Source organism: Arvicola amphibius, chromosome 12, assembly GCF_903992535.2.
Source record: "Arvicola amphibius chromosome 12, mArvAmp1.2, whole genome shotgun sequence".
Taxonomy (NCBI): domain Eukaryota; kingdom Metazoa; phylum Chordata; class Mammalia; order Rodentia; family Cricetidae; genus Arvicola; species Arvicola amphibius.
The window spans coordinates 11,361,531-11,389,461 of NC_052058.2; the positions used below are offsets into that span (position 1 = coordinate 11,361,531).

A 27,931-nucleotide genomic window follows, 5' to 3' on the forward strand; every position below is an offset into this window, starting at 1 on the left:
AAAACTGAAATGAAATTGACCAACAGTTCGCCTAGTGTGCTTACTTCCATATGAGACTCTAGAAAAGATTAATCATCTTCAGTGATGGGAAGCTGACAGGCGGCTTTCTTGGCCAGACAGAGAGGAAGATTCACTAGAAAGGCTCACAGAGGAATTCTTGGGCCGGTGAAATTCTTCTAGGCCTTGTGATGGCAGTTATGCCATGTGCTTATAATGTGCCAGAACTCATCAAAATAGCGCATACTTGATGGGTGTGTCTTATTGTATATGAATTATGGCATGATCATGTCCATTAAAAAGTAACTGGGACAGCAAGATGGCTGAGGGTACAGGTGCTGGCAAGCAAGCCTGACAACTTGTGTTCCAACCCTCTGACCTACACAGCAAGAGAGAACTGACTCCCATGCGTTATTTTCCTCCATATGTGTGCCATAGCACACACAGATAAATAAATGTAATTTATAATACTTTTTTTTTTTGGTTTTTCGAGACAGGGTTTCCCTGTAGTTTCTAGAGCTTTATAATACTTTTTAAAAAAGCAATTGAACTTACTTAATGGAATAAGTAACAATAACAAAAAAACATGATAATTGATGTCATTTTACAGATTTTTTTTCTGTTGGCTCTATTTCATTATGAATCAGTATCTTTTAAAATATTTTTTATTGATTTTTATTGAGCTCTACATTTTTCTCTGCTCCCCTCCCTGCCTCTCCCCTCTCCCAAGGTCCCCATGCTCCCAATTTACTCAGATGATCTTGTCTTTTTCTACTTCCCATGTAGATTAGATCTATGTAAGTTTTTCTTAGAGGCCTCATTGTTGTCTAGGTTCTCTGGGATTGTGTTTGTACACTAGTTTTTTTTTTTTTTGCTTTATGTTTAAAAACTACTTACAAGTGAGTACATATGATAATTGCCTTTCTGGGTCTGGGTTATCTCACTCAAAATGATGTTTTCTAGCTCCATCCATTTGCTTGCAAAATTCAAAATGTCGTTATTTTTTTCTGCTGTGTAGTACTCCATCGTGTAAATGTACCACATTTTCCTTATCCATTCTTTGGTTGAGCATCCTTTGGATATATGCCCAAAAGTGGTATTGCTGGGTCCTGAGGAAGGTTGTTTCCTAATTTTCTGAGAAATCGCCACACTGATATCCAAAGGGGCTGTACCAGCTTGCACTCCCACCAGCAATGCAGAAGTGTTCCCATTTCCCCACAACCTTTCCAGCATGAGTTGTCATCAGTGTTTTTGATCTTGGCCATTCTTACAGGTGTAAGATGGAATCTCAGAGTTGTTTTGATTTGCATTTCTCTGAAGACTAAGAATGTTGAATATTTCCTTAAGCATCTTTCAGCCATCTTAGATTCCTCTGTAGAGAGTTCTTTATTTAGGTCTGTAGTCCGTTTTTTTTTTTTTTTTTTTTTTTTTTTTTTTTTTTTTTTTTTGATTATTTGTTCTTTTGATGACCAATTTCTTGAGTTCTTTGTATATTTTGGAGATCAGACCTCTGTCTGATGTGGGGTTGGTGAAGATCTTTTCCCATTCTGTAGGCTGTGTCCTTTGCTTTACAGAAGCTTCTCAGTTTCAGGAGGTCCCATTTATTAATTATTTCTCTCAGTGTCTGTGCTACTGGGGTTATATTTAGGAAGTGGTCTCCTGTGCCAATGTGTTCAAGTGTACTTCCCACTTTCTCTTCTATGAGGAGGAATCGGTATCTAGGCTGGCCTAGAACTCCCCATGTAGACCAGGCTGTCTTCAAGCTCGGCGTGCACCTCTGCCTCCTTAGTGCTGAGATGAAAGGCTTGCGAGACCACCTCCCCCTCATTTCAGGTTCCTCTTTCTTCCTTCCATGACTAAGATTCTGAAAGGGTTCTCAAGTTGAGAACATGACCCAAGATTGATGAGTCAAAGCACTGAAGTATTTTATCCTGCTGGCCAGTGTTAGTATCAGCCATGGCCATGACCCAGGCAAGTCAATTAGGGCTTTTTTTAGGTTTCCAAGCCCTGGTTCACTGGGGGGAAAAGCCCAAACCTTCTCTGGTGGCCAAAGGAGAGATGAGCCAGGAGCTGCTGGCAGCTGTGGTTATAGTTTTGCTAATCTGAGAGGAGCTAATACCAAATACAAATACAAAAAAAAAAAAAAAAAAAAAGAGCTCCAACCATGCGGCACCAGAGAAAGAATCCCCTTAGTTTAAGCTGGCCTTCTCCACTGAAACTTTTTTTTTTAATGAGTGATTCATATAGGGTTTTTGTTGTCTGCCAAAATCACAATCCAGTCAACATTTCCAGAGCAGCAGAGTTATCCAGGGCTCCTCCAGAAGGCAGATTTATATGGACATCCCATGTAACTGGTTATCAGGACTCCTCGCAGACCACACTACCCAACGTGTTTGTAAAGTGTTTCCTTTCCCCTCCTGTCAGCCTTGATTTTTCCTCCTCTCCCACCTAGATGTCTGCTTCTATTGAGAACTGGATGTCTCAGGCTCTCAGTTCCTTTGACTCAGCCTTCTTGGACCTCATGTAATCTAACGTCATGGCAGTTAGTCCAGTGGACTGCAGCCTAGTTCACGTGCAAGCCAAGCTCTGAACTATTGCTCTGAGATCTCCAGGAATATCTGCTTCCTTCCTCCTTCCTGTGTCCGAGTGAACTGGATTCCTTGAACTCTTCGGAGGGATGACATCAGTGTCTTACAGATGGGAGAAAAGCATGGCTCTGTGCCTATTCATGCTTGCCGCCTCAGCCATGACGCACAAGCAACCGCCTCACAGAGACCGTGGCCAAGTGTGGCTGAGTAGCAGCTGCTCCCAAGCGTTCACTCCTCCAGAATTCATCAGGTAGGCGAGGGAAAGCATCTTCCTGACAGTTCTACTATCAACCCAAGAGTCTGACCTAGAAACTTGAACTCGAGCTTTTCAGTTGTGAACCAGCAGAGAACAGCTTGAAACATTCAAACCAAACTTTGCTAAGTGTCTCTGGGCAACAAAAGGAAAATGGGCTGACAAGGAAATGAGAAGCTAGGCTTTCAGCATAGAGTTCTCAGCCTTGCTCAGAGCTTCAAGAACCAGTCTTAGGCGGCATAACTGGGTGCCTTAAGAGCCTGTCCTCCCATCATGCTCTTCTCCCTCCCTCCGTCCCCTTCGGTTTTTCTGTCTCCTGGAGGGCAACCCTAAAGTATACCAAGCAAGCAGTTAGGAGGAGTTGTGGTACACCAAGACCTAGGGTCTGAGAAGCCATCAGAGCACTGCTGATGTGGGATCCTGGATAAAAACCTTGTGGCTGGAATGAGAGCTTCAGCCAACACATTTTCCCCTTGGCGCAGCAGCCACTGTTCTACTCAAAGACTTACGAGAAGAGAAGTGCTTGAAGAACTCACTGGCTCATGGGTTGGCTTTTGCAACATAACCACTTACTCCACCAATGTAGTGACCTTAAATCAGTAACCAAAGGATGGGGGTGTAACTCAGTGGCAGAGTGCATTAGCACCTGCCAGGCCCAGGGTTCGATACCCAACAAAAACAAACAAAAAATATTTCTCATTGTTCTGTGGATGAACTGGGCAGTTATTTTGGCCTAGGTCAGCTCACCAAGTGTGGCTTGGTATAGGATTGCTGTTGGTGGTCTGTGTGTTGGCAGGCTATTGGTTTAGGAGCTCAGCCTGAATAACCCCACTCTCCTCTACACAGCCAGATAGAGCAGCTCAGCCTTCTTCATGTGGTTGTTTTCCAAAGAGCAGTAAGAAAGGACAGATCCCAATGCATAAATCCGCTACAAAAATTGGCTTCTGTGATTTTGCTATCATACCATTGGCCCAAATAGATCACATGGGAAAAGTTTTGCAGCAGTGTGAGAGTGGCCAAAGGGATGGATGGGGAGGGGGCCTATCACTGTGACCAGTGAGGCAGGAGAGAAGGGTAGGAAGAAGGAAGCTGATCACATGCTGTTGGGGCTGTGGCCTTCATTGCCCCAGACTTTATCCTGCTGAAGAGAGCAGGATTCTGGTACTAGTTCAGCTTCTAGCAGCGCCAGGCATCTGTGGAAGCACCTATGGCTATATTTGGATCTGTAGAAACATTACTCTCAGGGGTTTCTGCTTTCTGTTCTTTGTAAACCCCATCACTGAAGAAAAGCCATTCCCTTCCTTACCCATTCTTCACAGCAGTACTTTGTCCTTGTTTAGCTATATTCACTCTTTCCAAACAGAGGCTCCACCCCCTCTCTCTAACTAGGGGCTTCCTACAGTTTGGATTTGGTTGCCACCAGTCTGTGCTTCCACCCTGGTGCCTTCCAGAAATAAAGTTATCTTCCTGATCTCAGAGCCACAACATGTCTTCTTCACTCTGGCTCAGAATTACCAACCGCTCCCGACCCAAGCTGGGCTAGTCAGAATCCTTGTTAGTTAGCCTGTCTTGCTCTGGGGTTACAGTGCTGTATATAGTTTCAGGAAGTTGGGATGATACACAGTGGAAAGAGTAAGTCAAAACAAAGACATCTGTAAGCAAAGCTAAGAGATGGCGACAGTGGTGACAATGTCTCAGCACCCAGAATGAAGTAGCCTGAAGGGAAGACTTGAATATGCACAATCACTAAACTGCTTTTGGGAGTTGATTCTGTTACTGATCCCAGAATCTTAACAACAAAAACAAATATAAACAAACACCTCCCTACATCTTCCATATATCAAAGCTGAAAAGCTCTTCTGAGGAGGAAAATATACAGCGGGAGGAGCTTGGTTAGCATCAGTACCAGAACCTTGTGTACTGTTGCCTACTCTCTTAGGAAGAGCTCCCTTGTTAGAAGATGGCTAGATGCCTTGTGGCTGACGGCTCAATGGCAGGCAAGTAGAGCCTAGTCTAGAAATCAAATTGTTCTTTCTCGGTATCTTTTGTACACTTAGAATCACCACCTCGCCTGCTTCCCTTACGTGTTCTTGGCTCACTCTCTTCCTGTCTAGAGCAGTTATTCTGGAAAGCACTCTTGAGTCACACCTGACATAAACTATGAACTTAGCCAGTGACATCAGCGTTAGAAATTAAACACACTGTCTCGTGCTTAGGATACCAGAGGAGCATGAAGAATCACAGGCCAGCATTCTTAGGAATTGCTTCTTAACTTAATTTGGGCATTGTGCAGCAGAAAAAGAATGCTAAGTCAGACTTGCTTATGAGAGGAAGGCCTGAAGATATAAATAACTCAAATAAAGCAAATTAAGAACCCCTATCTCATTAGTAATAGGAGAGAAAATAAAGTGAAAAACTGGGAGGAAAAGACCAGCCTGTGAACTTTTGAAGGGAAATATTGTTTGCAAGTGAGAGACACTGAATAAAATCAAGTACGATGAGATACTCAGTGAAGGCGACATAAAGCACATGAGACAGAAACCATTTACAGAAAACAAATTATGAGGCATTTGACAGAGATAAAATGGCACCTGAGTAAGACACAAAAACCTGAATGGGAAGCTAGGCTCTATTCAGGGCCTTTTCCTGAAATGTTATAACCGTATTCATCTATGATAAAGTTTAAATGAGTATTTAAATCCCAAGTCTTTCACGAGAATGCAAATGAAGGAATCTATGCTCTTTTGCAAAGAGCTTGGTGGATCTCATCTAGATTAAGACTTGGATGTTTGCTCTGCAAACAATCAAAGCTAACAGCGGCACAGGGTCACCGTAGAGTTGTGTATTCCCTCCCTACTATAAGTGATATGAATCAGAATGTTAATAGAGAGAATGTAGACATTTCTCAAAAGACCTTTAAGATGTCCATGGGGGACTGGAGAGATGGCTGGGCGGTTCAGATTGAGTACTGCTCTTGCAGAGAACCCAGATTCTATTCCCAGAACTGAGATCCAATTTCAGGGGGATCTGACATGCCTGACCTCAGAGGGTTCATGCACTCACATGTATAATCCTGTACACGGAGACAGTCCAAGCATTAATCTGGAGATTCACTGAACTCATATATCAAGACCCAGTCACCAAAAGTACAAGGTAGGTCCTGGTGATCAGATGTCTGCCTAGGAGGGGGTTTGCCGATAGCTTGGGGGCATGGGAATGAATTTTAATTTGGGAGCATGGTGCCACTCTGGTTTCTTGTGGCAAGAGGTGCACGACTGAATCTTGTTTCATTTTTAACTGTGCTAGTTACATGGCCTAAGTGATCTTCAAACTTTCTCTCTTTTCTTTCCTACTTTGGGAGACTGAACCCAGGACCTTGAGCACAACAGGCTTTACTGAGTTGTACGCCAGCTCCCTTCCTTCCTCCCCCATCCCATTCCATCCTTTACTGAGTTGTACGCCAGCTCCCTTCCTTCCTCCCCCATCCCATTCCATCCCTCTGACTCCGTGTCTCCTCCCTTTTCTATTCTGAGATGGGATCTCATATAGGCCAGGTCACCTTAATCTTGCTCCTGGAGCTGAAGATGACTTTGGACTTCCGTTCCTCCTGCCTCTACGTCTCAAGTAATGGGATTACGGGATTACAGGCATGCCTGAGCTCCTTTTTTAAAGGCAGAGGGAGTAAAATGAAATAGAAGAGATCTTCTATTGCAGCTATGGAACTAGTATTTCTCATCTACTAGTTACAAATTCTTTTCACATATGAAGCGTGTCAATGTCTGATCCCATTAAAGGAGTAATTGCACAAAGGATAGAAATGAGACCAAAAGTCTTGCCTTTGGGGCTCTTTCTTTTCCTTCCTTCCTTCCTTCCTTCCTTCCTTCCTTCCTTCCTTCCTTCCTTCCTTCCTTCCTTCCTTCCTTCCTTCTCTTTTTCCAAAGCTAGGCAATCACACCCAATGTCACCTGCAGGACAGCCTACAAAGGCTTCCCTTTTGTTATTGTTGTTGTTGTTTGTTTGCTACACACAGAGTACAGCATCACTACTCACTTCCTCTTGAAGTGATACTAAAGATTAGTGAAAGCCAAAGGCCCAGACTGGCCTCAGCCAGGATTTCCTGTTACTGGAGATGACCTTGAATTCCTGATCTTCGCTCCTCTACCTCCTGAGTACTGAGGTAACACAGGCCTGCATTACCACACCAACTGGTAGGTAATTGTCAAACTAGAACTTGGTTAGGTTGTTATGGTATATATATTTTAAAAAGTATATACATTTTTAAAAATACATATATGATTAGGATTTTTAAAGAGCTATAAAGCCACCTGAAAGACAGATAAAAATCTCCAAACAAGATAGTGTTGAGTCGTGTGAGTTAGTTTTTGAAGGAAACTTATTCAGGATATATCCTAGTAGTACCATCTTTCTTCTCAACTGTGATTAGCCAAGAAATAATCTTTATGAACATTTCTTTGGGTCATCTCTTGAGGAAATACTCCAAGGACAGTTGTCTTCTGGGGAAAACCAAGCTGTAGTCCATCAAGTCTGATTACAGTAAACAGAAGTCAATTCAATGAAAGAAAGAATACAATCACTTGTTTTTCCCTCAGGCCACCTGCTAGATTTAAAGGTCCAGAATTAGATTATGGCCATTCTTGTTTGTAGCCATTTTCTAAAGCACGGATGTTTGCTTATTTTCTAGAAATGGAGCCACATTCATTAATGCAATCATGCCTGAATTTTGCAGAAATAATGCATTGTGCCGTCTAGAATATGACCTCTACCAATTAAATAACATCACTTCACTGGGGGCTCTGGGAGTCACCTGCCAGGTCTAAGCACTGTTAGGCTGAAAGCAGCTTTGGGAAGGAAGAAGCGAAGTTAACCAAACTGATCCCAGTTTAGAAGGGAGAGGGATGAGAAATGGAGCTGGCTGACAAATTGGAAGAAAGGCAAAAGACAGAGGCCGATGGTTTCTTCTAATGTCTGCTGATAGAATTTTTGAACTGAGATTATATGTGGGCAGCCAAAGCGGCTGAAGGAGGAGTAATAAAAATATCATGAATCCTACTGGAATGTCATGTTCTACATTATTTTCCCACCATTTGTGTGTGTGTGGGGGGGGGACACAAAAATTTCACCATGAACGGCCAGAGTACAGCAGTGCTACAAGCAATTATAAAGTACACAGTAAAGTTCGTTCCGAATTACTTTTCCACTTTCATCCATCCCAGGTAACTCCAGGGGATAAGGGAGGGGAAGGCCTTGCGCCCTCAACAGTGATTTTTCTGACTGAGAAGTAGCGTTAGTCATGCTTCCTTCTCTTGTCCATAAATGGAGGAGAGCCTACTGATGCTATCAGATGCATTTAAATAAGGTCTGCTCTAGGGAAGCCCTCAGAGCTGACTCCCCATCCTGCCTATCAGCAGCAGAAGCTTGTTTTCTTTCGTTTCCATGGGAGTGCACACTGCTTATAGCTGTGTGGGTCAATCTGCCGCAGCAAATGGGGCAGAGTCTGTGGGGGAAAGTTGAGAACCGTATACTCGTGTCAGGAGGACAGGCTGAGGTGGGAATGTAGCCACCCGGGGTTGGAGCCACAGGGCTCACAAGCGTATCAATCTTCTGTCTCACTCATTTATCCTTTCATTCACTTTTCAAATATCCAGGTCCCTCCGTGACCGGCCAGGTGTTGTGTCTGATGGGCAGCCCTGTTAGAGTTCAAATCATTTCCGAAGAGTGTTAGGATTCAGTCAAGCCAACTCCAATTTCTAGGTATGGTTTAGGTTTATGAGAAGACAATCAGCTGTACTTCTTCCTTAGTGAACTCTTAGGCAGTATGATGCAGACAGAGAGACAATGGGCCAAGAGCTGGAAATCCTGGGTTTAAGTTCCAGTTCTATTACAAAGCACTTTGTGACAATGGGCAAGTTATTTAACCTCTCTGGCTCTCACACTCCTCTCCTTAAAAAATGAGTGAACAGTTAGATTCCTCCCATCTCTAAAATTCTGTATTTCTATATAGTAACACAACCCATGAAGGTGCCCATGACCAGAACTAGTCTGTATATCTATAACACAACCCATAAAGCTGCCCATGACCAGTAGTCTGTATTTTTTATGTAATAACACAACCCATGAAGCTGCCCATGACCAGAACTAGTCTGTATTTCTATAACACTACCCATGAAGCTGCCCATGACCAGAACTCGTCTGTTTCTAGCTCGTTTGCTTTTTTGCACACTTTCAATGTTAGACCAAATATGAACAAGAAGCAATATTTTGTCAGAGCTAACAAACTGCCCTTCCATAAAATGACCTTTGGAGGTCAGGCCAGCCAATGCAAGATCTAAAATCAAAGGCAATGGTGTGACCAACTGTGAGCTGGCAGACTGCCATTCAAAAGGATGGAAATGGGTGTAGGCAGCCAACATTCTTGGCTGGTACATTTTTAATAAACACAGAAAACAAGAATAGCATTTTCTTCCTGGATCACTTAGTTTGGTAGCCATGCCATTGGGATATCTGCTGTTAGGATAAAGATGCTGATGATATACAACTTATTTAGACCAGGATGGATTAACTTTTACAAGTGAGAACCAGGTTCTCATCATTTCCAAGGAATTTTTTTTTATTCGTGTTTCTTGTCTCTGACAAGAGAGTTTGAGTCATCACAGCGGTATCTCCACCTCTTTGGTTCTGTTGACTTTTATCTGAACATAGGCACTGTTGCATTTACTGTATTAGTAGGAATGGACTAAGGAAAACTGGCGTGAATATGGTTGAATATGCATCTTAATTCCCCCCAAGATGATTCAATATACATTAATACTCTTTTAAAATCAAGAATGAAGGCTTCCATAGCAAATGTTCTTTAACTTGTTGAACGCTTGAGGTGTAAGCATTTTAAATTACAGGCATGTATATAAAGACAGTGCACCTCACAGTCGAGATGTTCGCTAATCATGGCATCATGGCTTTGTACAAATAATGCATGGGGTTGCTTGATATGTATATTTCTCTGTCTCTTGTCATATGGCGACAAGGACATTTGACTGACAAGGCTGTTTTCTCTTCAGTCCTTGGAGATCCTTGAATAAAATGCTCTGTGATGGCAAGCTGTAATTAGCTATGTGGGTGGAAATTAGTACACCATGTTTAGGGCAGAGGCACCCTGCTTTTTCCTACCCGAGGCCACCCTGGTCCTGTGCCACAGCTCTAGGTCACTGCTTCTTGCAGGGCTTCCTTCCAAAAAGCACATTGTCTTTGTTGAGTTCTGAAACCAGGAGGCTTTTCACAGCGAAAAACAGGTTATGCTGTTCTCCAGACAAGTCAGGCATTGACCAAGGGATGACTATAATACGTTTGCTTTTCATTTCAAAGTGCACATATTCCCAGCATTCATAACGATCTTTTGGATTGTAGCCCATTTTCTAAGAAACATCAAACTTTTGAATGGATTCCTGCAGTATTGGTAGGTCCTCCATTTTGGATGCAATAGGAATCCCGTAGCAGTAAAACCTTTCTGTCCTATTCCAGGCATCTTGAATACCGCACACACAAGGGGGCTATTTGTCCAGTTTAATTTTTTTAGTAGATCATTGGATTTTGGGGGGGAGATAGTACCCTCTTACTTACTTACTTATTTGTTTTTTATTTATTTATTTACAAATTCGGGCTTCTCAGACTCCCCCTGCACCATCTGAATGTAGCACATTCCTCGCGGCGTTAGCATTGTACATCTACCTTTTCAAGGAGGTGAGCTCCAGACTAGGTGAAAGACAGAAGATTTAAAATTATCCTCAGTTCCCATCCCTCCCCGCCCCCGGCCGGGATTCCCTTTCAGCTGGTGACGACAGAAAGGGTTCCACGGGCTGCGTCTCTCGCGGCTGCACAGGGTACCGCGTGCCTCGGGCCACGATGCGTTAGCTCTGAGTGTGTGTGTTGTGTGTGCATGTGTGTGCGCGCGGCCACCCGCGTACCCTGCATGCGTCGGCTGGGTCCCCAGGTCCCGCACGCTCGGGGGTCCTCGGGAACCCGGGGGACGATGATGACCACGTCTTGCGTGTTCGGGACTCCCCTACACCCCGCCCCTCACCCGGAGGAGGGGAGGGAGTCGCGCCGCAGCGGGGGCGCGCATGGGGGGGAAAACACATGACGACGGCGACTGCGGGATGCCTGCCCGCGCGCCCGAGTCCCCTCCGCGATCGCGCCCGGCTAGTCACGCCCCCCCGCGGTCCGCTCCTCACCTGGGCCTCCGGGCGGCGGGAGGGCCACGGACAGTGAGCCGGGTCAAGGGCAGAGCGGGCGCCGAACCCCCCCCTCCAACCGCAGGAGGCACGGAGCCGGGTGGGCGGCAACAAAGGGCCGCCGCCGCCTCAGCCGCCTCCCCCGGCCGCCGCCCCGCAGCCCCCTCGCGCGCGCTGCCCCTCGCCCCGGGAGGGAGGGGGAGGGGAGCGGGCGACGCGGGAGCGGCGGGGGCGGCGGGAGGAGGGCGGCGCCTGCGTGCTCCTCCGCCGCCCCGCCCCCGGCGCCCCGCGGCGAGCCCGGCTCTCCTCCCGCGGCTGCAGAAGCAGCCGGTTCCTCACGGCCTCGGCGGCGGCGGCGGCGGCGGCGGCGGCGCACACGCAGCGGCCTGTGGCGCGGACGGGCGGGCGGACGGACGGACGGGCGCGCGGCCCCGGCGGCTCCAGTCTGAGGCGAAGGACGAGGCTCGACGGAGAGGAGGCGGCGGCCGCCGGGGACCCCACTCGGCGCCTCAGCCCCTGCGCCCCCCTCCTTAGCCCGTGGTCGTTCGCGCTCGGCGGGCCGGCCGGCCGGCGCCTCGCCTCTGCGCGCGGAGATGGTGTAGCCCGGTCGCCCGAGCCGGAGCCGCCTCTGCTCGCGCGTCCCCGCGGCGTCCGCCTCCCCGCCTGAGGAGAGACCCTCCGCTCGGCGTCTCCCGCGCCGGGGAAGCCTCGGCGCCGCCGGCACCATGAGGTGAGGGGCGCGCGGGCCGCCAGCCATTGTGCCGCGGCGCCGCGACCGCTCTGCGCGGACCCGCCTGCCCCCGGCCCGCGGCGCCGGCTCTCCCGGCTCTTCCCCGCTCCCTTTTGTCCCTTTAGGGTTTCTCTTCCTGCCCCCCCTTCCGTCTCCCCCTACCCAAGCTCTCAGATTTGGGAGAGGGGGTCCTTCGTGTTCCCTCAGATGCTCTTCTTTCACCCCGGATTCCCCTTCCTCAGTTTAATTCGCCTGCTCCCTCCTCCCTCCCCCAGCCTCGGCTAGCGAAACCCAGGAGATGGGGAGGGGCTCGAGATCCGTAGCGTGCTTGTTGCCGAGGAACAGGTATTTTCCGTATAGATGTAAAAATTCCCTGTACTTTTAGGACAAAGCTCTAGTGTTTAATTTTAAAAAAGGGGGGGTGGGGGGAGGAAAGTTTGAGAGGTCTGAAATCTCTGCGGGGAATGAAGTGCCTCTGGTACGGGTAAGACGAGCGGGGAAAGGTGAAATTTCCCGATGGTGGGGGAAGGGAGGGAATTTACTAGGTTTGCACTGGCGGGGGACGGCGAAAGGCTGGGACAAGTTGTTTGAGGGTTGTAAGCCCGGGCGGAGGAGGGTTTTGTTTGGAAAGCCCTTCTCTCCCGTTCTGTAGCAGGCTGTGTTGCATTGCAGCAGTAAGCGGCTTTTCCCTTCCTCTGTAATCAATACAACAGTTTCTCCTTTCAGCCTCAAAGGAAAGAATTGGATGGTCCGTCGTGAAATGCTTTTTTTCTTTCTGATTGATACGATGAAACATATGGTGTGTTATTTCCCTGTTTTTTTGTTTCTCCGATTGTGTAGGAGAATAAACCATGATGTGGTGTGTCATTCATTGGAGGGGACCCCCCCCCCCCCCCGCCCCAAGCCTTTCCTAAGCTTGTTTTGTGTCCATAACCTCCTGGTTCTGGATTGGTGCAAGACTTAGTGAGATCTGGGCTTAGTAGACTGGAGGCTGATCCATTTTGCGTTATCATCCTTAAAGGCCTTCCTTTTAGGTTAAACAATTGTGGACGAAGTAAACTACTCCACGTCTTTCTCCGGAGATAGTCTCTCAGTTCATTTGGATTTGAAGCTCCTTTGTGTTAAAGATTAATGGCCAGCCCTTGCCAAGACCTTTATAATGTAATGCCATGAGATTTGAATGATACAATTACGAATTCCTTTCTTTTGGCATGAAAATGTTATGTCATTGGGATTTTTTCCCCTCATTTTAAAGTAGGTTCCGCTTTAAACTTTAGTTTTTATATTCCTCCCACCCCCCAACCCCAAATCAGGGTTGAATACAGTCCCGGGTCACTTTTAAGTATTTTTTGTGTTGTGTTCACTTAAGGTTACTGTGAATTTTCTCCGACTCCAAGTGTCATATCTTTATTTATGTTAGTCTTAGATTTTTGCTTAATGCTAACTGACCTCTTTTCCTTAGTGACTTCCCACAAGCTATTTCAAATGTTTAAAAAGTAATTATGGCAAACAAACCAGAAACCAAGATTGATCTTTGTAAAATGCAAGATGAGAAACTTCAGCTATATTTTTGTACATTTTTCTTAAGCTTAGTAGCCTTGAAAATTCAGGAGCTGTTAACAAAATCTATGACTGCTCTGTCACATAATATACATACTGTCGATTTCTACTTTAGTGACTTAATGCTGTAGAGGTCTCTAGAACACGTTAGTACACTGCTTTTTCAGACTTGGAATAATTTTCTTAGCATTAAAAATAAAGATTAAAGTTATCTGAAAGATTATGAACAAAATACATTGAAGTTTTTGGTAAAACTTAAATACCGCACATTGTCTGTCTTGGGTAAATTATGTCTGGACTTACAAGTTCTAGTTTCCAGTAAAATGTATCTTGTTTTTAAGCTGTTTTCTTACTATACTTCTTAGTAGTAATAGATCACACTGCAGCATTTCCAGTAGCATAGGCATAGAACATCTCCCAGGTCTAAGATGCTTGAGCAGTCTACAGTCATTCTTTGTAGGCTGATTTTGAATAATTTAAGAGCAGAAAAGAGGATCAGCTAGTTTTTCACTTTGAATGGCTTTGTTCGGTAGGTGGTGTGTTCAGTTTGGGCACAAGCAGTTAGCTGCTTAGGTAGCTGTGAGGGTAGGATGGCTTGGTATGAGGTAATCTCCAGTGCTGGGAGCAGTTGTTGGGATACTTCAGTGCTTAAGAAAGGACTTTTGCTAGTATTTGGTTAATCACAGATGCTGTCAGGACTAACGTTAACCTTCTAATGGGATCTTTTTTTAAAGTTATGTGAAAGATAGTTTTGGTGTTTCAAGGACCATCCAGAAATAGGAATATTGAGTAGGAATTTCTATTTAAGTTGGTCAGAATTTGGAAAAAATAAGTGTCTTACAGTATTGAGTATTTGTGGTAAGATCTCTCAGATGATTTAAATTTAGGAACAGCATGTTATTGTCACATAGTGTAATCTTATACAGAAGGGAACTAAATGCTTAACATTCCTGCAAGTCATAAGACATGCTCCACATTTAAATGCTGTGTGTAGAGTTATGAAATTTTGATTAGAGGTGGACAGCAAAAAGCATGGTTTAGTATTTACACAGGACCGTGGAAGAGTTGAAGGGAAAAAAGCCACAGATCCAAAATACCAGGCTGGCAATTGTAGTAGCCTGTTGAGTTTTTGGTTCTGTTATTTCAGTTGTGTGATGCTTCAGAAGCATATTCCTTGTGATCCGAAAGTGTGTGTTTGGGATTGCAATTTTAAACACTAGCTGAGCACTCAAATTTTTACCTTACCTTTTTTTTAACAGAAAAAAGAGTCTGTTAGACTTAAAATACTTAGTTCATTATAGTCTGATCTCTTGGGAGAGCCTAGAAAATTTTGGATTGATATTTTTGAGCAATATTGTATGGCCTAGGCTACTGTAACACTAGATACTCTGACTTTCTCATGTAAAAAAGGCATAGTGGGGATTGACCAAAGCTATTTACTGCTTACTGAGTGGCCTTGAGCTAAGCATGTAATTTCTCTGTCTCTCTGTCTCAGTCTCCCTTCCTCCCTCCCCCTCACACACGCGCACGCACACACACACATATGTACAAATCAGTGGTAAATATCAGTATGTATATATGTATGTAACTGTATATAGTTTGTTTGCTTTTTGTGACAGGGTCTCAGGTATTGTGTGTTGTCCTCAGATGCAAATCTATAACTGAGGATGAGTTTAATTCTGATTTTTTTTTCACCTGTAACACCAGAATGCTGGTGACATGCACAGCTTCATGCTGTACTGGGGATTCTACGCAGGACTTGCTACATAGTAGACAAGCATTCTGCCAACTGAATGCATCTGTGCCCCCCAGTATGTAGAGAGGTAATTCTTGACTGAGTTGTGAGGATCAAATAATAGATGCTTTGTGAGCTTCTTTTGTTTTGATATTAAAAACTTATTAGGCTGGGCGGTGGTGGCACACGCCTTTAATCCCAGCACTCGGGAGGCAGAGGCAGGCGGATCTCTGAGTTCGAGGCCAGCCTGGTCTACAAGAGCTAGCTCCAGGACAGGCTCTAGAAACTACAGGGAAACCCTGTCTCGAAAAACCAAAAACAAAAACAAAAAAAACAAAAAACTTACTTCTTTTAGACTAGTTGCACAAAACTTTCGGCCAGTTTGGTTTACCATTGACCTTATTTAAGGATGCCAAATAGGTTACATTTTACTAATGTAGTTCAGTAGGTAGTGACTAATAGGCAGATAAGGGCATTGATACATTTCTGGGATTGATGAGGAAGAATGCCATATATTCATTAGTAATGTTTGCTTGAGATATAGGTTCAGAGAGTGGTCGGTTACAGGAAGACTACTAATCAAATTGCTTTATGCCTAGCCATATTGATTAAGTGAGGAAACAGATTTTTTTTTTCAGCTTTCTTCCTGTGTTTATGTTTGGTCTTTGAAACTTTTTATGGTTTTGCTGCTTTAAGTTATAGTAATGATAAGTTTAATACACACTTGAGAGAAGTGCAATCAAGGGACAGAAAATTCAGGTTATCTGAACTGTCTTGCTAATTGAGCATATTGGTAAAAAGATAATCCTATTATTTCACAGGATTTTAGTGCTAAGTTATATCTGTGAGAGTATGAAAATAGTCGTCACTCCCATGGGTCTCCATTTGTGCTTGCAGCTGTTGAATTGTGACTCTTCCACAGATACTTATTTTAGAAGTAGGAGCCTCATCTTCAGTGTTTTTGAATATCAATATTATAGGTATTAAGTGAATAATCCTTGCATATGAGTGTGGATAAGTAGATAAAATTTATTAAACTTCATATTGTATTCAGGGTTTTGGGTATCTTATTAATCCATTTGGAATAAGCTAAATAATTAGGCACAATTTGGCCAGTAAAGAGGAAATTACATTAATTTAATATTTTATTCTACATACAACTTTAAGTTTAAGAGATTATTGTATAACTTTCTTTATTGGGAGAGTAAGGAATATCAGTTTTTTGTAGTTGTGAGCTAGTAAAAAGATACTCAAACTTTTGTTTCCTTCCTCCTCCCTCTACACCTTCTTTGAAATTAATGGGTAGAATTGAGGGAATGTAAAACTCCTAAGAAATTATCTGAGTTGAGGAACCACAGGAGATGTCTCTCCAAATATAGGTTTGAGAATTTTGCTTTACGGAAAAACACAAAGAGCCAAGTGTCTTCTTCCTTGTGATACCTTCTGAGTAGTCCCTAAATTGCCCCCCCCACTTTGGTTCTAAAGGATTTGATACTCTTTTCCCAAGTCATACCACTAGCCCAGCATTCTCCATTTTCATATTTGTGTTATCAGTAAAATACGTGGCACATACTGTCTATATCCAAATGGGTTTGACATTGTCTGGTATTCTTTTAGAATCTTACGTACTAACAGTAATAGTCACAGTTTTGGAGTGCCTTGTAACATTCTAGAACTGTACTGGGTACGGCTCTGGTAGGATGTGGTGTGGTATTTGCAGATAGAAAGTACTAATATAATTACTTAAACAAAAACCAGCACCACCAGTATCACTGCTACAAGATGGATATAGAAATGGTTTCTTACTTATTACCAAAGCTCACAAGTAGCCAGAGCCTCAGATTCAGGTTTGTTTACCCCCAGAGCTCGTTGGACTGTATTTCCTTGGCTTTATTGTAAAATACTAAATTAACAGATAGAAGAATGTTTGGTTTTTAGTGTCTGACCAGAGACTGAAACAGATTTGAGCAACAGACATGTATGTATCTCTCTTGGTTTAACTTGTGCCTGCAGAACTGCTTGCTTTGCTTTCTTTCTTTCTTTTTTTTTTTTCCCCAGTGCTTGAGATTTCAGTTTTATTTTCTCAAAGTTGGAGAGTGGAATCTTAGTGGGGTTAGGAGGAATGGCTAGAGTTTTTCACAGAGACATCAGTTTCATTGGCTTGAGCTCACTTAACTGTACCTGCCTCCTAAAAGCCCTATCCCCAAATGTAGTTACATTCTGGCTTAGGACATCAACAGTTGAGAGGACACAATTCAGTCTGTATAGCAGAACATGCATGTTAGTTGGGTTGAGGGGGAGAGGGTAATTTGTGTAATGTTTGTACTAATCATGGATAGGCCTTTTTTAAAAAAAAATGTAACTAGAAATAATTTATTAAAGTATGTTTGGGAGAACTAATATACCTAAGTCACCTACGATTTTTAGAAATGTACTTATATTGGGAAGTTTCTGGGTTAGAATTTTAACATACAACTTGTCTAAAGAGTCCTGATGTGAAACAATGTATGTGTATCTAAGTGGTAAGTAAGCGATGCTGTGTGTAAAAAATGGCATGGTATGTAAAGAGTCCAGGCTTAGGAGTCATCTCTGGGTTAGCTGTCTAGTTTTGACGTTTACTAACTGATTTTTAAAACTGTTTATTTAGATTAGAATTTCTTCTGTAAAATTGAAGTAATTTCTGCTTCACAGAGTTGGGAAAATTAAATAAGGCTCTGGCATAACACTTGGCACACAAAATAAATCCTCTATTTCTAGGGAAGTCTTAACATTTTATAAATTTATGTTAAGAATTTGAAGAATGACCTGGTGGTGGTGGCACATACCTTTAATCCCAGTACTCGGGAGGCAGAGGCAGGCAGATCTCTGAGAGTTTGAGGCCAGCCTAGTCTATAGGTCAAGTTCCAGGACATCTTGGGCTACAAAGAGGAATCTTGTCTTTGAAAACAAACAAAGATGAAATATTGATACATTGCACCATGACAATGAAATAAGCTAAGGGAAGGAGGCTAGATCCAAAGGATGCCTAGCTCGACTATTAGTATATTAGTGGTTGCCAGGAGTGAGGGAGGAATGGGAAGTTTGGTATATGTTGTGCCTTCTTTTTTGACACAGTGAATGTGTTGAATTGAATATATATTGTGTATATATTAAAAGGTGACTTTTTTTTAAAGTTACAAAAAGGTTAATTTTATTGTGTCTGAGTTATAGCTCAGCTTCTACCTCCAGGCCTTAGGATATTTTTTACTGGAATAGACAATACCAAAAGAGAATCGCATCTGTTTCTTATATTTATACCTAATACTTTTATTACTTTGAATTAATATTGACATCTTCATTTTTATTAATGAAGAGAGACTAAAAACATAACACTGGGCTATCTTTTCTAGGGGAGCCGGCTATTCAAGTGCTTAGATTGAAATCTTGTCAGTGGTACCTTTGAGAAGCCTGGGCAAGTTTTAGAGTCTTAAAGTACTACTAAATTAACAGTAGTTAGTTTCCTTGTTATAAGTAAAAGTGACAGACTGGAGAGAGAGATGGTTTAGCAGGTCTAAAGCTATCTTCCATGCAGCCTGATGGCCTAATTGAGCCTCATGTGGAAGGAAGGAACAACCTCTGCCGGTTGTGCTCCAGTCTCTGTACCTGTGGCACACACACCACCCCAAAAATATATTTAAAAAAAGTAAGTTCTAAGAACAGTAGTAATTAAAAGCCACCAATAAAATGTCTTTGAAGCATATCTGTAGGCTCCTTAGAAAACTGTCTAGTCTGAGCGGTGTTTTCCTTGAGTCTGTTTACAGTAATCTCAGATACCAATGAGAGTTTTGTCCTTGGGGAATAAGATAGCTGTGGTGACATCTTTAAATGGACTGAGTACTTTTCCAGTGGAGAAGGCCTGCTGGAATACCTGTTCTTGGTAATGATGATGCTGTGAATTCAAAATGACTGTCCTTTACAAGGTCTTCATTTTCTGTCCTTTTTGGTGTGTGTCATTGTCAGTTTGATAGTTTAGAAAAAGAACTCAAAAACATAAGTCAAATGACTAGTCTTTAGGTCAATCTAAGGGGAGTCCAAATTGTTGGATTTAAGGTTCAGTGAAGGCGTGGGTCTTCTTGTTAAAGGTTTCATAGTTATCTGTGTTGGTGAGATGTTTGTATTGTTTCTCAATCCTGAGATGCCACCCCCGCCCCAATAGTTTTACTCTTATATTAGGTTGTTATAAGCAAAATTGTGACTATTTAACTTGTTTTGTTTTTGTTTTTGTTTTTGAAGATAGGGTTTCTCTGTGTATCCCTTGTTTTCCTGAAACTTACTCTATGGACCAGGCTAGTCTCAAACTTAAGAGATCTGCTTGCCTCTGCCTCCTGAATGCTGGGATTAAAAGTACGTGCTGCCAAACACGCCTTCAGTTATTTTAATGCTTTGAGTTTCTGCATCTTAATGTTCATTTAGAATAGTTCTTTATAATCCACTTGATAATTGTATTACTTCTAGAGAGTGAAGAAATTACTGTTCATATTAATGGTGATTTTTCTGAATTGCTTTTTTTCCTTCCATTATAAAAGTGGTGTATATTTTGCACATACTTTTGAAGTATAAACATGTTAAACACTCAGATGAAAACTAAACTAAATAGGATTGTGTATTTATGTATGATGTACTTGTGTCTGCACCTGTGTAATCCACATGTGGACGTCAGAGATCTTGTGTCTTCCTCCAAGGTTTTCTTTTTTGAGACAGGGCATTTCACTGACCAGGAGATCATCTGTTTGGCTAGACTGACTGGCTAATAAGCTTCAGGAATACACTTGTCTCTGTTTTCCCAGCAATGCAGTTAGTTGACTTTTTTATATAATTTATTTTTATTTTGTGGCATTGGTGTTTTGCCTTTATATATGTTTGTGTAGAGGTGTCAGGTCCCCTGGAACTGGAGTTACAGACAGTTATGAGCTGCCATGTGGATGCTGGGAATTGAACCTGGGTCCTCTGGAAGAACAATTGGTGCTCTTAACTACTGAGCCATCTCTCCAGCCCCAGTTAGTTGACTTTTAAGAGGGTTCTGGGATCCAAATTCAGGTTTTTATACTTGCATAGCAGGCCTTTTAATGACTGATCAGTCATTCTCTCTCCCACCCCCCTTTTTTTTCCTGGTTTTTTGAGACAGGGCTTCTCTGTGTAGCCTGGCTGTCCTAGAACTCTCTCTGTAAACCATGCTGGTCTTGAACTCTCAGAGATCTGACTGGCTCTGGTTTTGAAGTGCTGGGATTAAAGGCATGCACCACCTCCAGCTGTCCTGGAGCCTTTTGTAGACCAGGCTGTCTTTGAACAAACAGAGATCCTCCTGCCTCTGTCTCCCGAGTGCTGGCATTAAAGGCCTTGTCACCACACCTGGCAGCTAGGCTTTTTGTAACACTGCATATGCAGTGTTTGTGTGTATAATAAGTAAAGACTGCACTACTTAAAAATGGAAAGGTGGAGAGATGGCCCAGCAAGTAAAAGGTGCTTCCTGTCAGTTCCTGGAACCCATGTAGTAAGTAGAAGGAGAGAACTAACCACCACAAGTTGCCCTCTGACCTCTACATATGTGCATGGAATACACATGCATGCACACACTAGTCCTTTGCATTTAACTGTTGTCATTAAATACAGATCTTTATAAGTTTAAAGTGACTACCTGGTTTTTTTTTTGCCTTGGGTGGATGGATCAGTCAGTCTACTTAATTTAATCACTTAGATATGGCTTTTAGATTTGTTGTATTATTTTTTCTGAGCCCATCCTCACTCTCTTTAGCTCTGGGAACCAAATATAGCCCTGTGCTCTTGCATTTTGTACTTTCTAGGTAACTGAACTAAATTCCCTGTTGTTAAATGAGATAGCACCTGCCTTCAGTTCCAGCCCTTAGGAGATGGGACAGGAGAGATTGAGACCAGCCTGGGTTGCATGAGAGTCTGTCTCCAGAAATAAAAGCACTGCTGTGAACATCCTTGTAAGCATGTCTGTGTTTATATATGATTGTTCAGGATAAAGTTCTAGAAAAAAGGTCAAGAAACAGTATTTACTTTTTTTATATATTTTGAGTTTGGGTCTCATGTAGTTCAGGCTAGGCTGGGCCTCTGAATCCTTCTGTCTCTGAAGTTCTGGGATTACAGACTGCACCTCATGGTCAGGCTTCTTTATTTTTTACTGTATCCAGTTGATATCTCCTCATGTCTACCTCCATTTGTGTCAATCTTACACTATGAAAATCTGGTTAATTGTTAGTTCATCTGAACAATTACTGTTTCCTCATTTCCACTCGACTCTGATTCTCCATTCGTCCATCAGAATGATCTTAAAGTGGAAACTAGATATTGTTACTCCCCTCCTAAAGCCTTCAGTGGCGTTTTAGAATAAAACTATACATTAATAAACAAAATTATGAAGGTCATTTCTGATTTGACTTTGGTCCTAGTCCCCAGGACAGTCCTCTACACTGAGCGTTTGAGAGAATATTAAATGAAACAATTACCGGACATAAGGAGTTACCATGACTTCTGTGTAGCCCTAGGTGTCTTAGAAGTCTAGACCAGGCTGGCCTCAAACTCAACTGATCTGCCTGCTACTGCTTCCCTTAAATTAACCACGTTTTGATAAACATTATGCAATTAGTACTTTAGTTCCAGTTTCCTCATATCTGGCTAGCTCATCATAATCTTTGTCAGTCTGTTAGCTTAATTGTGTGTGTGTACTAACTAGTAGGGTCAAATTTGCTTAGGTTAGGCATCTGTTTCTGAGTATCTGTTTATGTGCCATTTGCCCAACAGGATTAGTTTTTTCCTACCATGATTCATATGTTTTTTTTAAAATATTTATTTATTTATTATGTATACAATATTCTGTCTGTGCGTGTGCCTGCAGGCCAGAAGAGGGCACCAGACCCCATTACAGATGGTTGTGAGCCACCATGTGGTTGCTGGGAATTGAACTCAGGACCTTTGGAAGAGCAGGCAGCGCTCTTAACCACTGAGCCATTTCTCCAGCCCCCTTTTTTTATAGATATTTATTTATTTATTCATTATGGATACAATATTCTGTATGTGTGTATGTCTGCAGGCACCAGACCTCATTACAGATGGTTGTGAGCCACCATGTGGCTGCCGGGAATTGAACTCAGGACCTTTGGAAGAGCAGGCAATGCTCTTAAACCACTGAGCCATCTCTCCAGCCCCTGATTCATATGTTTTAAGGATACTAGTCTTTTATAGTGTGTGTCTATTTTATCTCTTAACTATTCTGTAACAAACCACCTCCGAATCCAGTATAAAGTGTATTGGTTCACTGAGCCATAAGTCTGGTCTTACTAAGACTGCCGTGTTTTTCATTCCCTTGGCCAGTCTTCTGTTTCATCTCTGTTGTTGTGTTAAACACTCTGACCAGAAGCAGTTTATGGACAGAAAGGATTATTTCAGTTTCTAGGTTACAGTTTATTATTGAGGGAACTCAAGCAGGAACTTGAAGCATAAAACCAGAGAGAAATGCTGCTAGTTGTCTTCACTTGCTCAGGCTGTTGCTTAGCTAGCTTTCTTATACAGCTCAAGACCACTTGCCCAGGAAATGGTGCCACCCATAGTTGGCTGATCTGTCTGCCATCAGTTAACAGTTGGGATAATCCTCCACAGGCCAGTCTGATCTAACCTTAGTTGAGGCTATTTTCGCAGGTGACTTAGACTGTCAGCTTGGCATCTCTGAGATAGTAAAGTCATATTCTTTTTTGTTTATCAAGACAGGGTTTCTCTGTAGTTTTGGAGCCTGTCCTGGAACTAGCTCTTGCAGACCAGGCTGGGCTTGAACTCAAAGAGATCCGCCAGCCTCTACCTCCCAAGTGCTGGGATTAAAGGCGTGTGCTACCACTGCCTGGCTGCAAAATAGCATTCTTAATTCCAGTGTGTATACATATCCAGCCTCTCCGCATCTATCTCTTTGGCCAAACCAGGTCGTGCTTTCAGCCCAAGTCTTAAGGTGTGTAAGGAAACCACACCTGATGATGAGGTGTTACTTGTGAGGGGCCATCATGTAAAATCTGCTGCCTGTGTCTTTGGAATTTATTGCTTGCCTTTTAATTTTGTTTGGTTTCAGAAGTTTTGAAATTTCCTGTTAAATTTATCAGTCATCCATTTGTATAGTTTTTTTGTTACCATGCTTTCTGTAACCTAAAATTAGATTAACAGTTGTCTTTAATTTCGATAACTTATAGTTCCGTTGGTGTTTAAATTTTAAACATCAGGAATTTCGGAGTGGTCGAAAGGTTCTTAACTACCAGCTATGTAATCAGTTAATAGCATTTATTGAATAACCCATCCCTTTCTGTAGATTTGAAATACCATATTCATTGTATACTGAATTTCCATAAGTCCTTAATTCTGTTTCTGGGCTCACTGGTTATCTAACTTCTTGCCATTTTGTTTTCCTTCTGTAGTGGCACTGTCTCAGACATGTGTCGTACTAGTATCCTGTACCTCTCACTATTGACCATTCCAACTTCACAGTACCTTTTAATTGGAGAGAGAAGATAAGATGTTCTTTAGTTTTCAGATTTTGATTTGATTTTCTGTTTTCAAATTAACTTTAGAATAATTTTGTCAAAACTAGTAAAAGTTAAATAACCCTTTGACCCACCCTCAGTCTGTTGTGGTTTTAATTATAATTACATGAAACTGATAGATTAATGTGGTTGGGGAACTTATTGACCCTTTATAATTCCATTCCCCCTCCCTTTATTTATTTATTTATTTATTTTGGTTTTCGAGACAGGGTTTCTCTGTAGCTTTGGGGCCTGTCCTGGAACTAGCTCTTGTAGATTAGGCTGGCCTCAAACTCACAGAGATCCGCCTGCCTCTGCCTCCCGAGTGCTGGAATTAAAGGTGTGCGCCACCACCGCCTAGCTTTTTTTATGTTTTTAATTTTTAGAGAGTCTCATAACAGCCTAGGCTGATGAAGCTCAAGTTGGTCGCGAAGTTGTTGGGATCTTTCTCCCTTGACCTCCAGGGTGCTAAGACTACTACCAGCGTATATCTTGTTTAAGTTTATATAATTTTTGTATTAATATTTTAAAGCATATATATTGTATTTAGAAAAATTTTCTTTGTTAATTAATTCCAGTGTTAGCATTTATATTCTTTTTTTTATTATCAAAATGTTTCAGAGTTCTTACCATCTGAAAACTTAACGTGTGAATTCAATTGATACTGCTTGAGCAGCTAAAAGCTAGGGACTGTCATCTCACTTCTCTGGGCAAGGAACTAGAGGCAGAGACAGCTAAGTTTTTCTCTAAACCAGTTCACAGGGGAACTATTTGTTTTTCTCTGCCTAGAGCCTTGGTTAACTTTAACTGATATTTGATGTTTGGTGAACAATTTTATCTTGCTATTTCATGTATAAGGGGTCTCTTTAATTTCTTCAAATAATTGGTAGAAGAACAAGACCATGAAGAATGAATTAGCCTAGAACATTTCATAGATAACAGTGCATAGCAGAGATGGGGAGGAATGGCTTTATTTGGACTTAATCTTGAAAAATGAACCACAAGTATGAAAACTTTGATATTATGGTTGCAACTATGTTATATTGTTAGAATGTAAGAATAATGAATCAAATGTTGGCCGCTTTAATATTTTTGCATAATTTCCTGACAAAAATGGAAAGTATTAACAAAAAGTTTTCATGCTGTAGTGAGCTTTTTTAATATGATAAAACCCATTTTTGCTAAAATACTTAAGACTTAAATTAGTTTATCTAAGGAATTTGTTTTGGTTTTTTTTTTTGATTATTTTCTTTTCACCTCCTAATAATCAGGTCTTTGTTAGTTGTCTTCAGTTATGAACTGAGCGTGTCACGTAACAAAGTGCTAATTAAACATTAAGAGAGCGTTTTGGGCCATAATCAAGAGGCTAAGACAGGAGGATCTGAAGTTCAAGGCCTGGGTTCTATAGTGGGTTCCAAGCCAGCCTTCTCTGTTCAAAAGAAAACAGAAACCCTAACAAGCCAATAGAAAAGAGAAAGAAAGAAAATTTATCTCATATTGGAAGTCCAGAGGTAGAATACACTAACTTAACACAATGGAGTATTCCCTGCCTTCTGAGGACGCAAACCTCTTTTGTCATTTGTGATGTCCACCTTACCTTTATCATGTTAGCATGTAGGTCATAGTATCTCGATGCCTCAAATTAAGCTTGGGTAAGTCTTTCAGGCAGTAGAACTGTTTTTTCTTCATTCCTACTTAAACCTCTTAAGGCAGTGATTCTCAACCTGAGGGTCATGACCCCCTTGTGTGTGGGGGGCACATATCAGATATTTACATTATGAATCACAGCTGTAGTGAAATTACAGTTATGAAGGAGCAGCGAAATAATATTATGATTGGGGGACACCACAACATGAGGGACTGTATTAAAAGGTCGCAGCACTAGAAAGACTGAGAATCTTGTTAATAAAAACTGCTAAATTGACAGGTGAATGTACAGCTTAGTGAGTATACCCACGTGCCTATTACGCTGTCAGCTTTGTTGGGGTTAGAGAATGAATTTAAGTCCCCACATGCCTTCTCTCAGTCACTATTCTTGGTTTCATTATTGCCAGGAGTGTTGCATTGATTAGAGATCGTTTTCAGGGACTTACAGGATTGTGTCTTTGAAAGGTTTGTACTTTTACTCTGTAGATGGTTTGCATTGTGTGGCTTGGAGTGAAAATAGCTGATGGAGAGATTGACTGGGCAGAGGTGATTCCAAATGGTGGAGCCTCTTCAGAGGCTATGCTGCCTTGGAAGGTATATTTAAAGGGGCCGAGTTTGTTTTTATGAATGGTTTGTTCTTTAGTGGGTATTTCAGGATTCTTCTTGTTTCTGGCAAATTCTGGGAGTCTACTGAAGCTCCTGGTTGAGACCCTTTTATCTCTCACATTTTCATAGATACAGTGTTCCTAATCCATTGATTGTATTGGTCTATTGTTTTTATCAAATCTGTCATCTCTGCAGTAGTCAGATCTTTCTGTTCCAGGTTTTATTAGCTCAGCCTCATCCTTTGCAACCCTCTTGTGTCTTCTGTTGCTCTTTAGAATTAAATACTAATTTTTCTTTATCTTCTGTTGCTCTTTAGAATTAAATACTAATTTTTCTTTATCATGGCCTAAGTCCTACTCTGTGATTCCAAAGACTCTTCTTACATAAGAGTGTTCTGGTGGGTACTCACATAGACCTAAAAAAAATTAAAGAACATTATCTTGAGACCTTTCGTCTATTCCAAATCTCAATTTCTTTTCTTCGTAAATTAGGATTAATAATTAATTACCATATTTTGAGACTTACCATGCCGTTTAGAAGATTGTATATTTAGAATTTGTTTGTGTGTGTGTGTGTGTGTGTGTGTGTGTGAGAGAGAGAGAGAGAGAGAGAGAGAAGGGTGGATAAATCTGAATTGTATAAGGCAGAACAGTAGGCTGGGGACACTTAAGAGTTGGTGTTGAATGCTGCGGTGTTGCTCAGTAATAAAATGTATGTCTCACATGTGCAAAACCCAGGTTCAACTCCAAACACCAGAGGGTGTTAGGAAAAGGAGCAAGTTGATTTTGAAATCTTGAGTCTGAAATTTGTGAATAGGCCTAGTATGTTAAAAGTCAGATAGGATTCTTTGCATTTTGTGGCTTCTGGTCGTGCTCAGATTCCTTGACTTGTAGATAAACACCTTACTTTCTGCTTCTCTGGTCATATAATTATCTTTTTCTATGTGTCTCTCTCTTAACATGATACTCCTATTTGTTTGAGGCAGGGTCTCATTATATGTATGTAGCCCAAGTACTTTAGCTTCTCAAGTACTAGTGTTACAAGTGTGTGCCATCATGCCCAGTGATACATTTTCCTTTTATAAGAATTCCAGCCATATAGGATTAAGGGCTTAACATTGTGTCCTTTCTATATTGACCCTGCTTATGAATAAGATCTTGTTCTGAGATACTTCCTAAGTCATAGCCTGAGTTCCCATTTGGATGGATGTCACAACTTTGATCTCGTGCATCTATCTCTGGTTAGACAAGTAGTCTCATGACAGATATAAAAGGAAATTTGTGTATATGTCTTAAACAATACCTGCAGAGAGTCAGGATAAAGCTACTAGTGCTATTTAATGCAGAGGTGGAGGATCTAATCAAGGAGTTAAAATTTGTATCGTAAGACAGAATTTTCTGGAAGAAATAAAAAAAAATCTAAGTAAATGAAGACATAGTGTTAAGAGAACATTGATATCCCAAATGATACATCTGGACCCTGTAGTTTTATCAAAATCTTAATGACGGTATTTGAAATCCAAAATTGATAGTGGAATTTTAAGGGATCCAAAATAACCTTAAAAAGCAGAATTGGGAGATCTATATGTCCAGTTAAATATCTTACTAAAATGGACTGGTGAGACGACTCAACTGGTCAAGACACCTGCTCCCAAAACTGATGACCTGAGTTCATCCCTAGGATCCACTTGGTCTAATGTCCATACATGCATCCTGTACACACACACACACACACACACACACACACACACACACTTTAAAAAATCTTACTAAAATACTACAGTGATCAAAATATTCCAGTATGGGCAATAAAGATAGACCAAGTGAATAAAAGAGAGTTCAGAAACAAACTCAGGTATACAGGTCAGTCTATTTCAACAAGAGTGGAAAAGCCTGCTGGGTGTGTTGACTTAGATCTGTAAATCTAGCACTGGGGAGGATGAAATGGGTTTGCTGCTATAAAGAGGACAGAGTGAGCGACAGAATGAGACCATCTTACTTTAACACTC

At 41.9% G+C, this 27,931-nt stretch overlaps 2 protein-coding genes across 14 annotated transcripts in view; one reads left to right on the forward strand and one right to left on the reverse strand.

Annotated features, from left to right (window-relative positions):
• The window catches only part of Dusp10 (dual specificity phosphatase 10), a 550,627-nt gene that overhangs the window by 292,324 nt on the left and 230,372 nt on the right, over nucleotides 1-27,931 (reverse strand). The gene's annotated exons all lie outside the window — the stretch shown is intronic.
• Enah (ENAH actin regulator) overlaps nucleotides 11,582-27,931 on the forward strand; it is a 111,038-nt gene continuing 94,688 nt past the window's right edge. For all 5 annotated transcript variants that reach the window (XM_038349372.1, XM_038349374.1, XM_042056057.1 and 2 more), the window contains exon 1: nucleotides 11,582-11,814. In XM_038349372.1, the coding sequence (XP_038205300.1) occupies nucleotides 11,810-11,814 (5 nt within the window). In that variant the 5' untranslated portion in view covers nucleotides 11,582-11,809. The remainder of the gene's footprint in view (nucleotides 11,815-27,931) is intronic.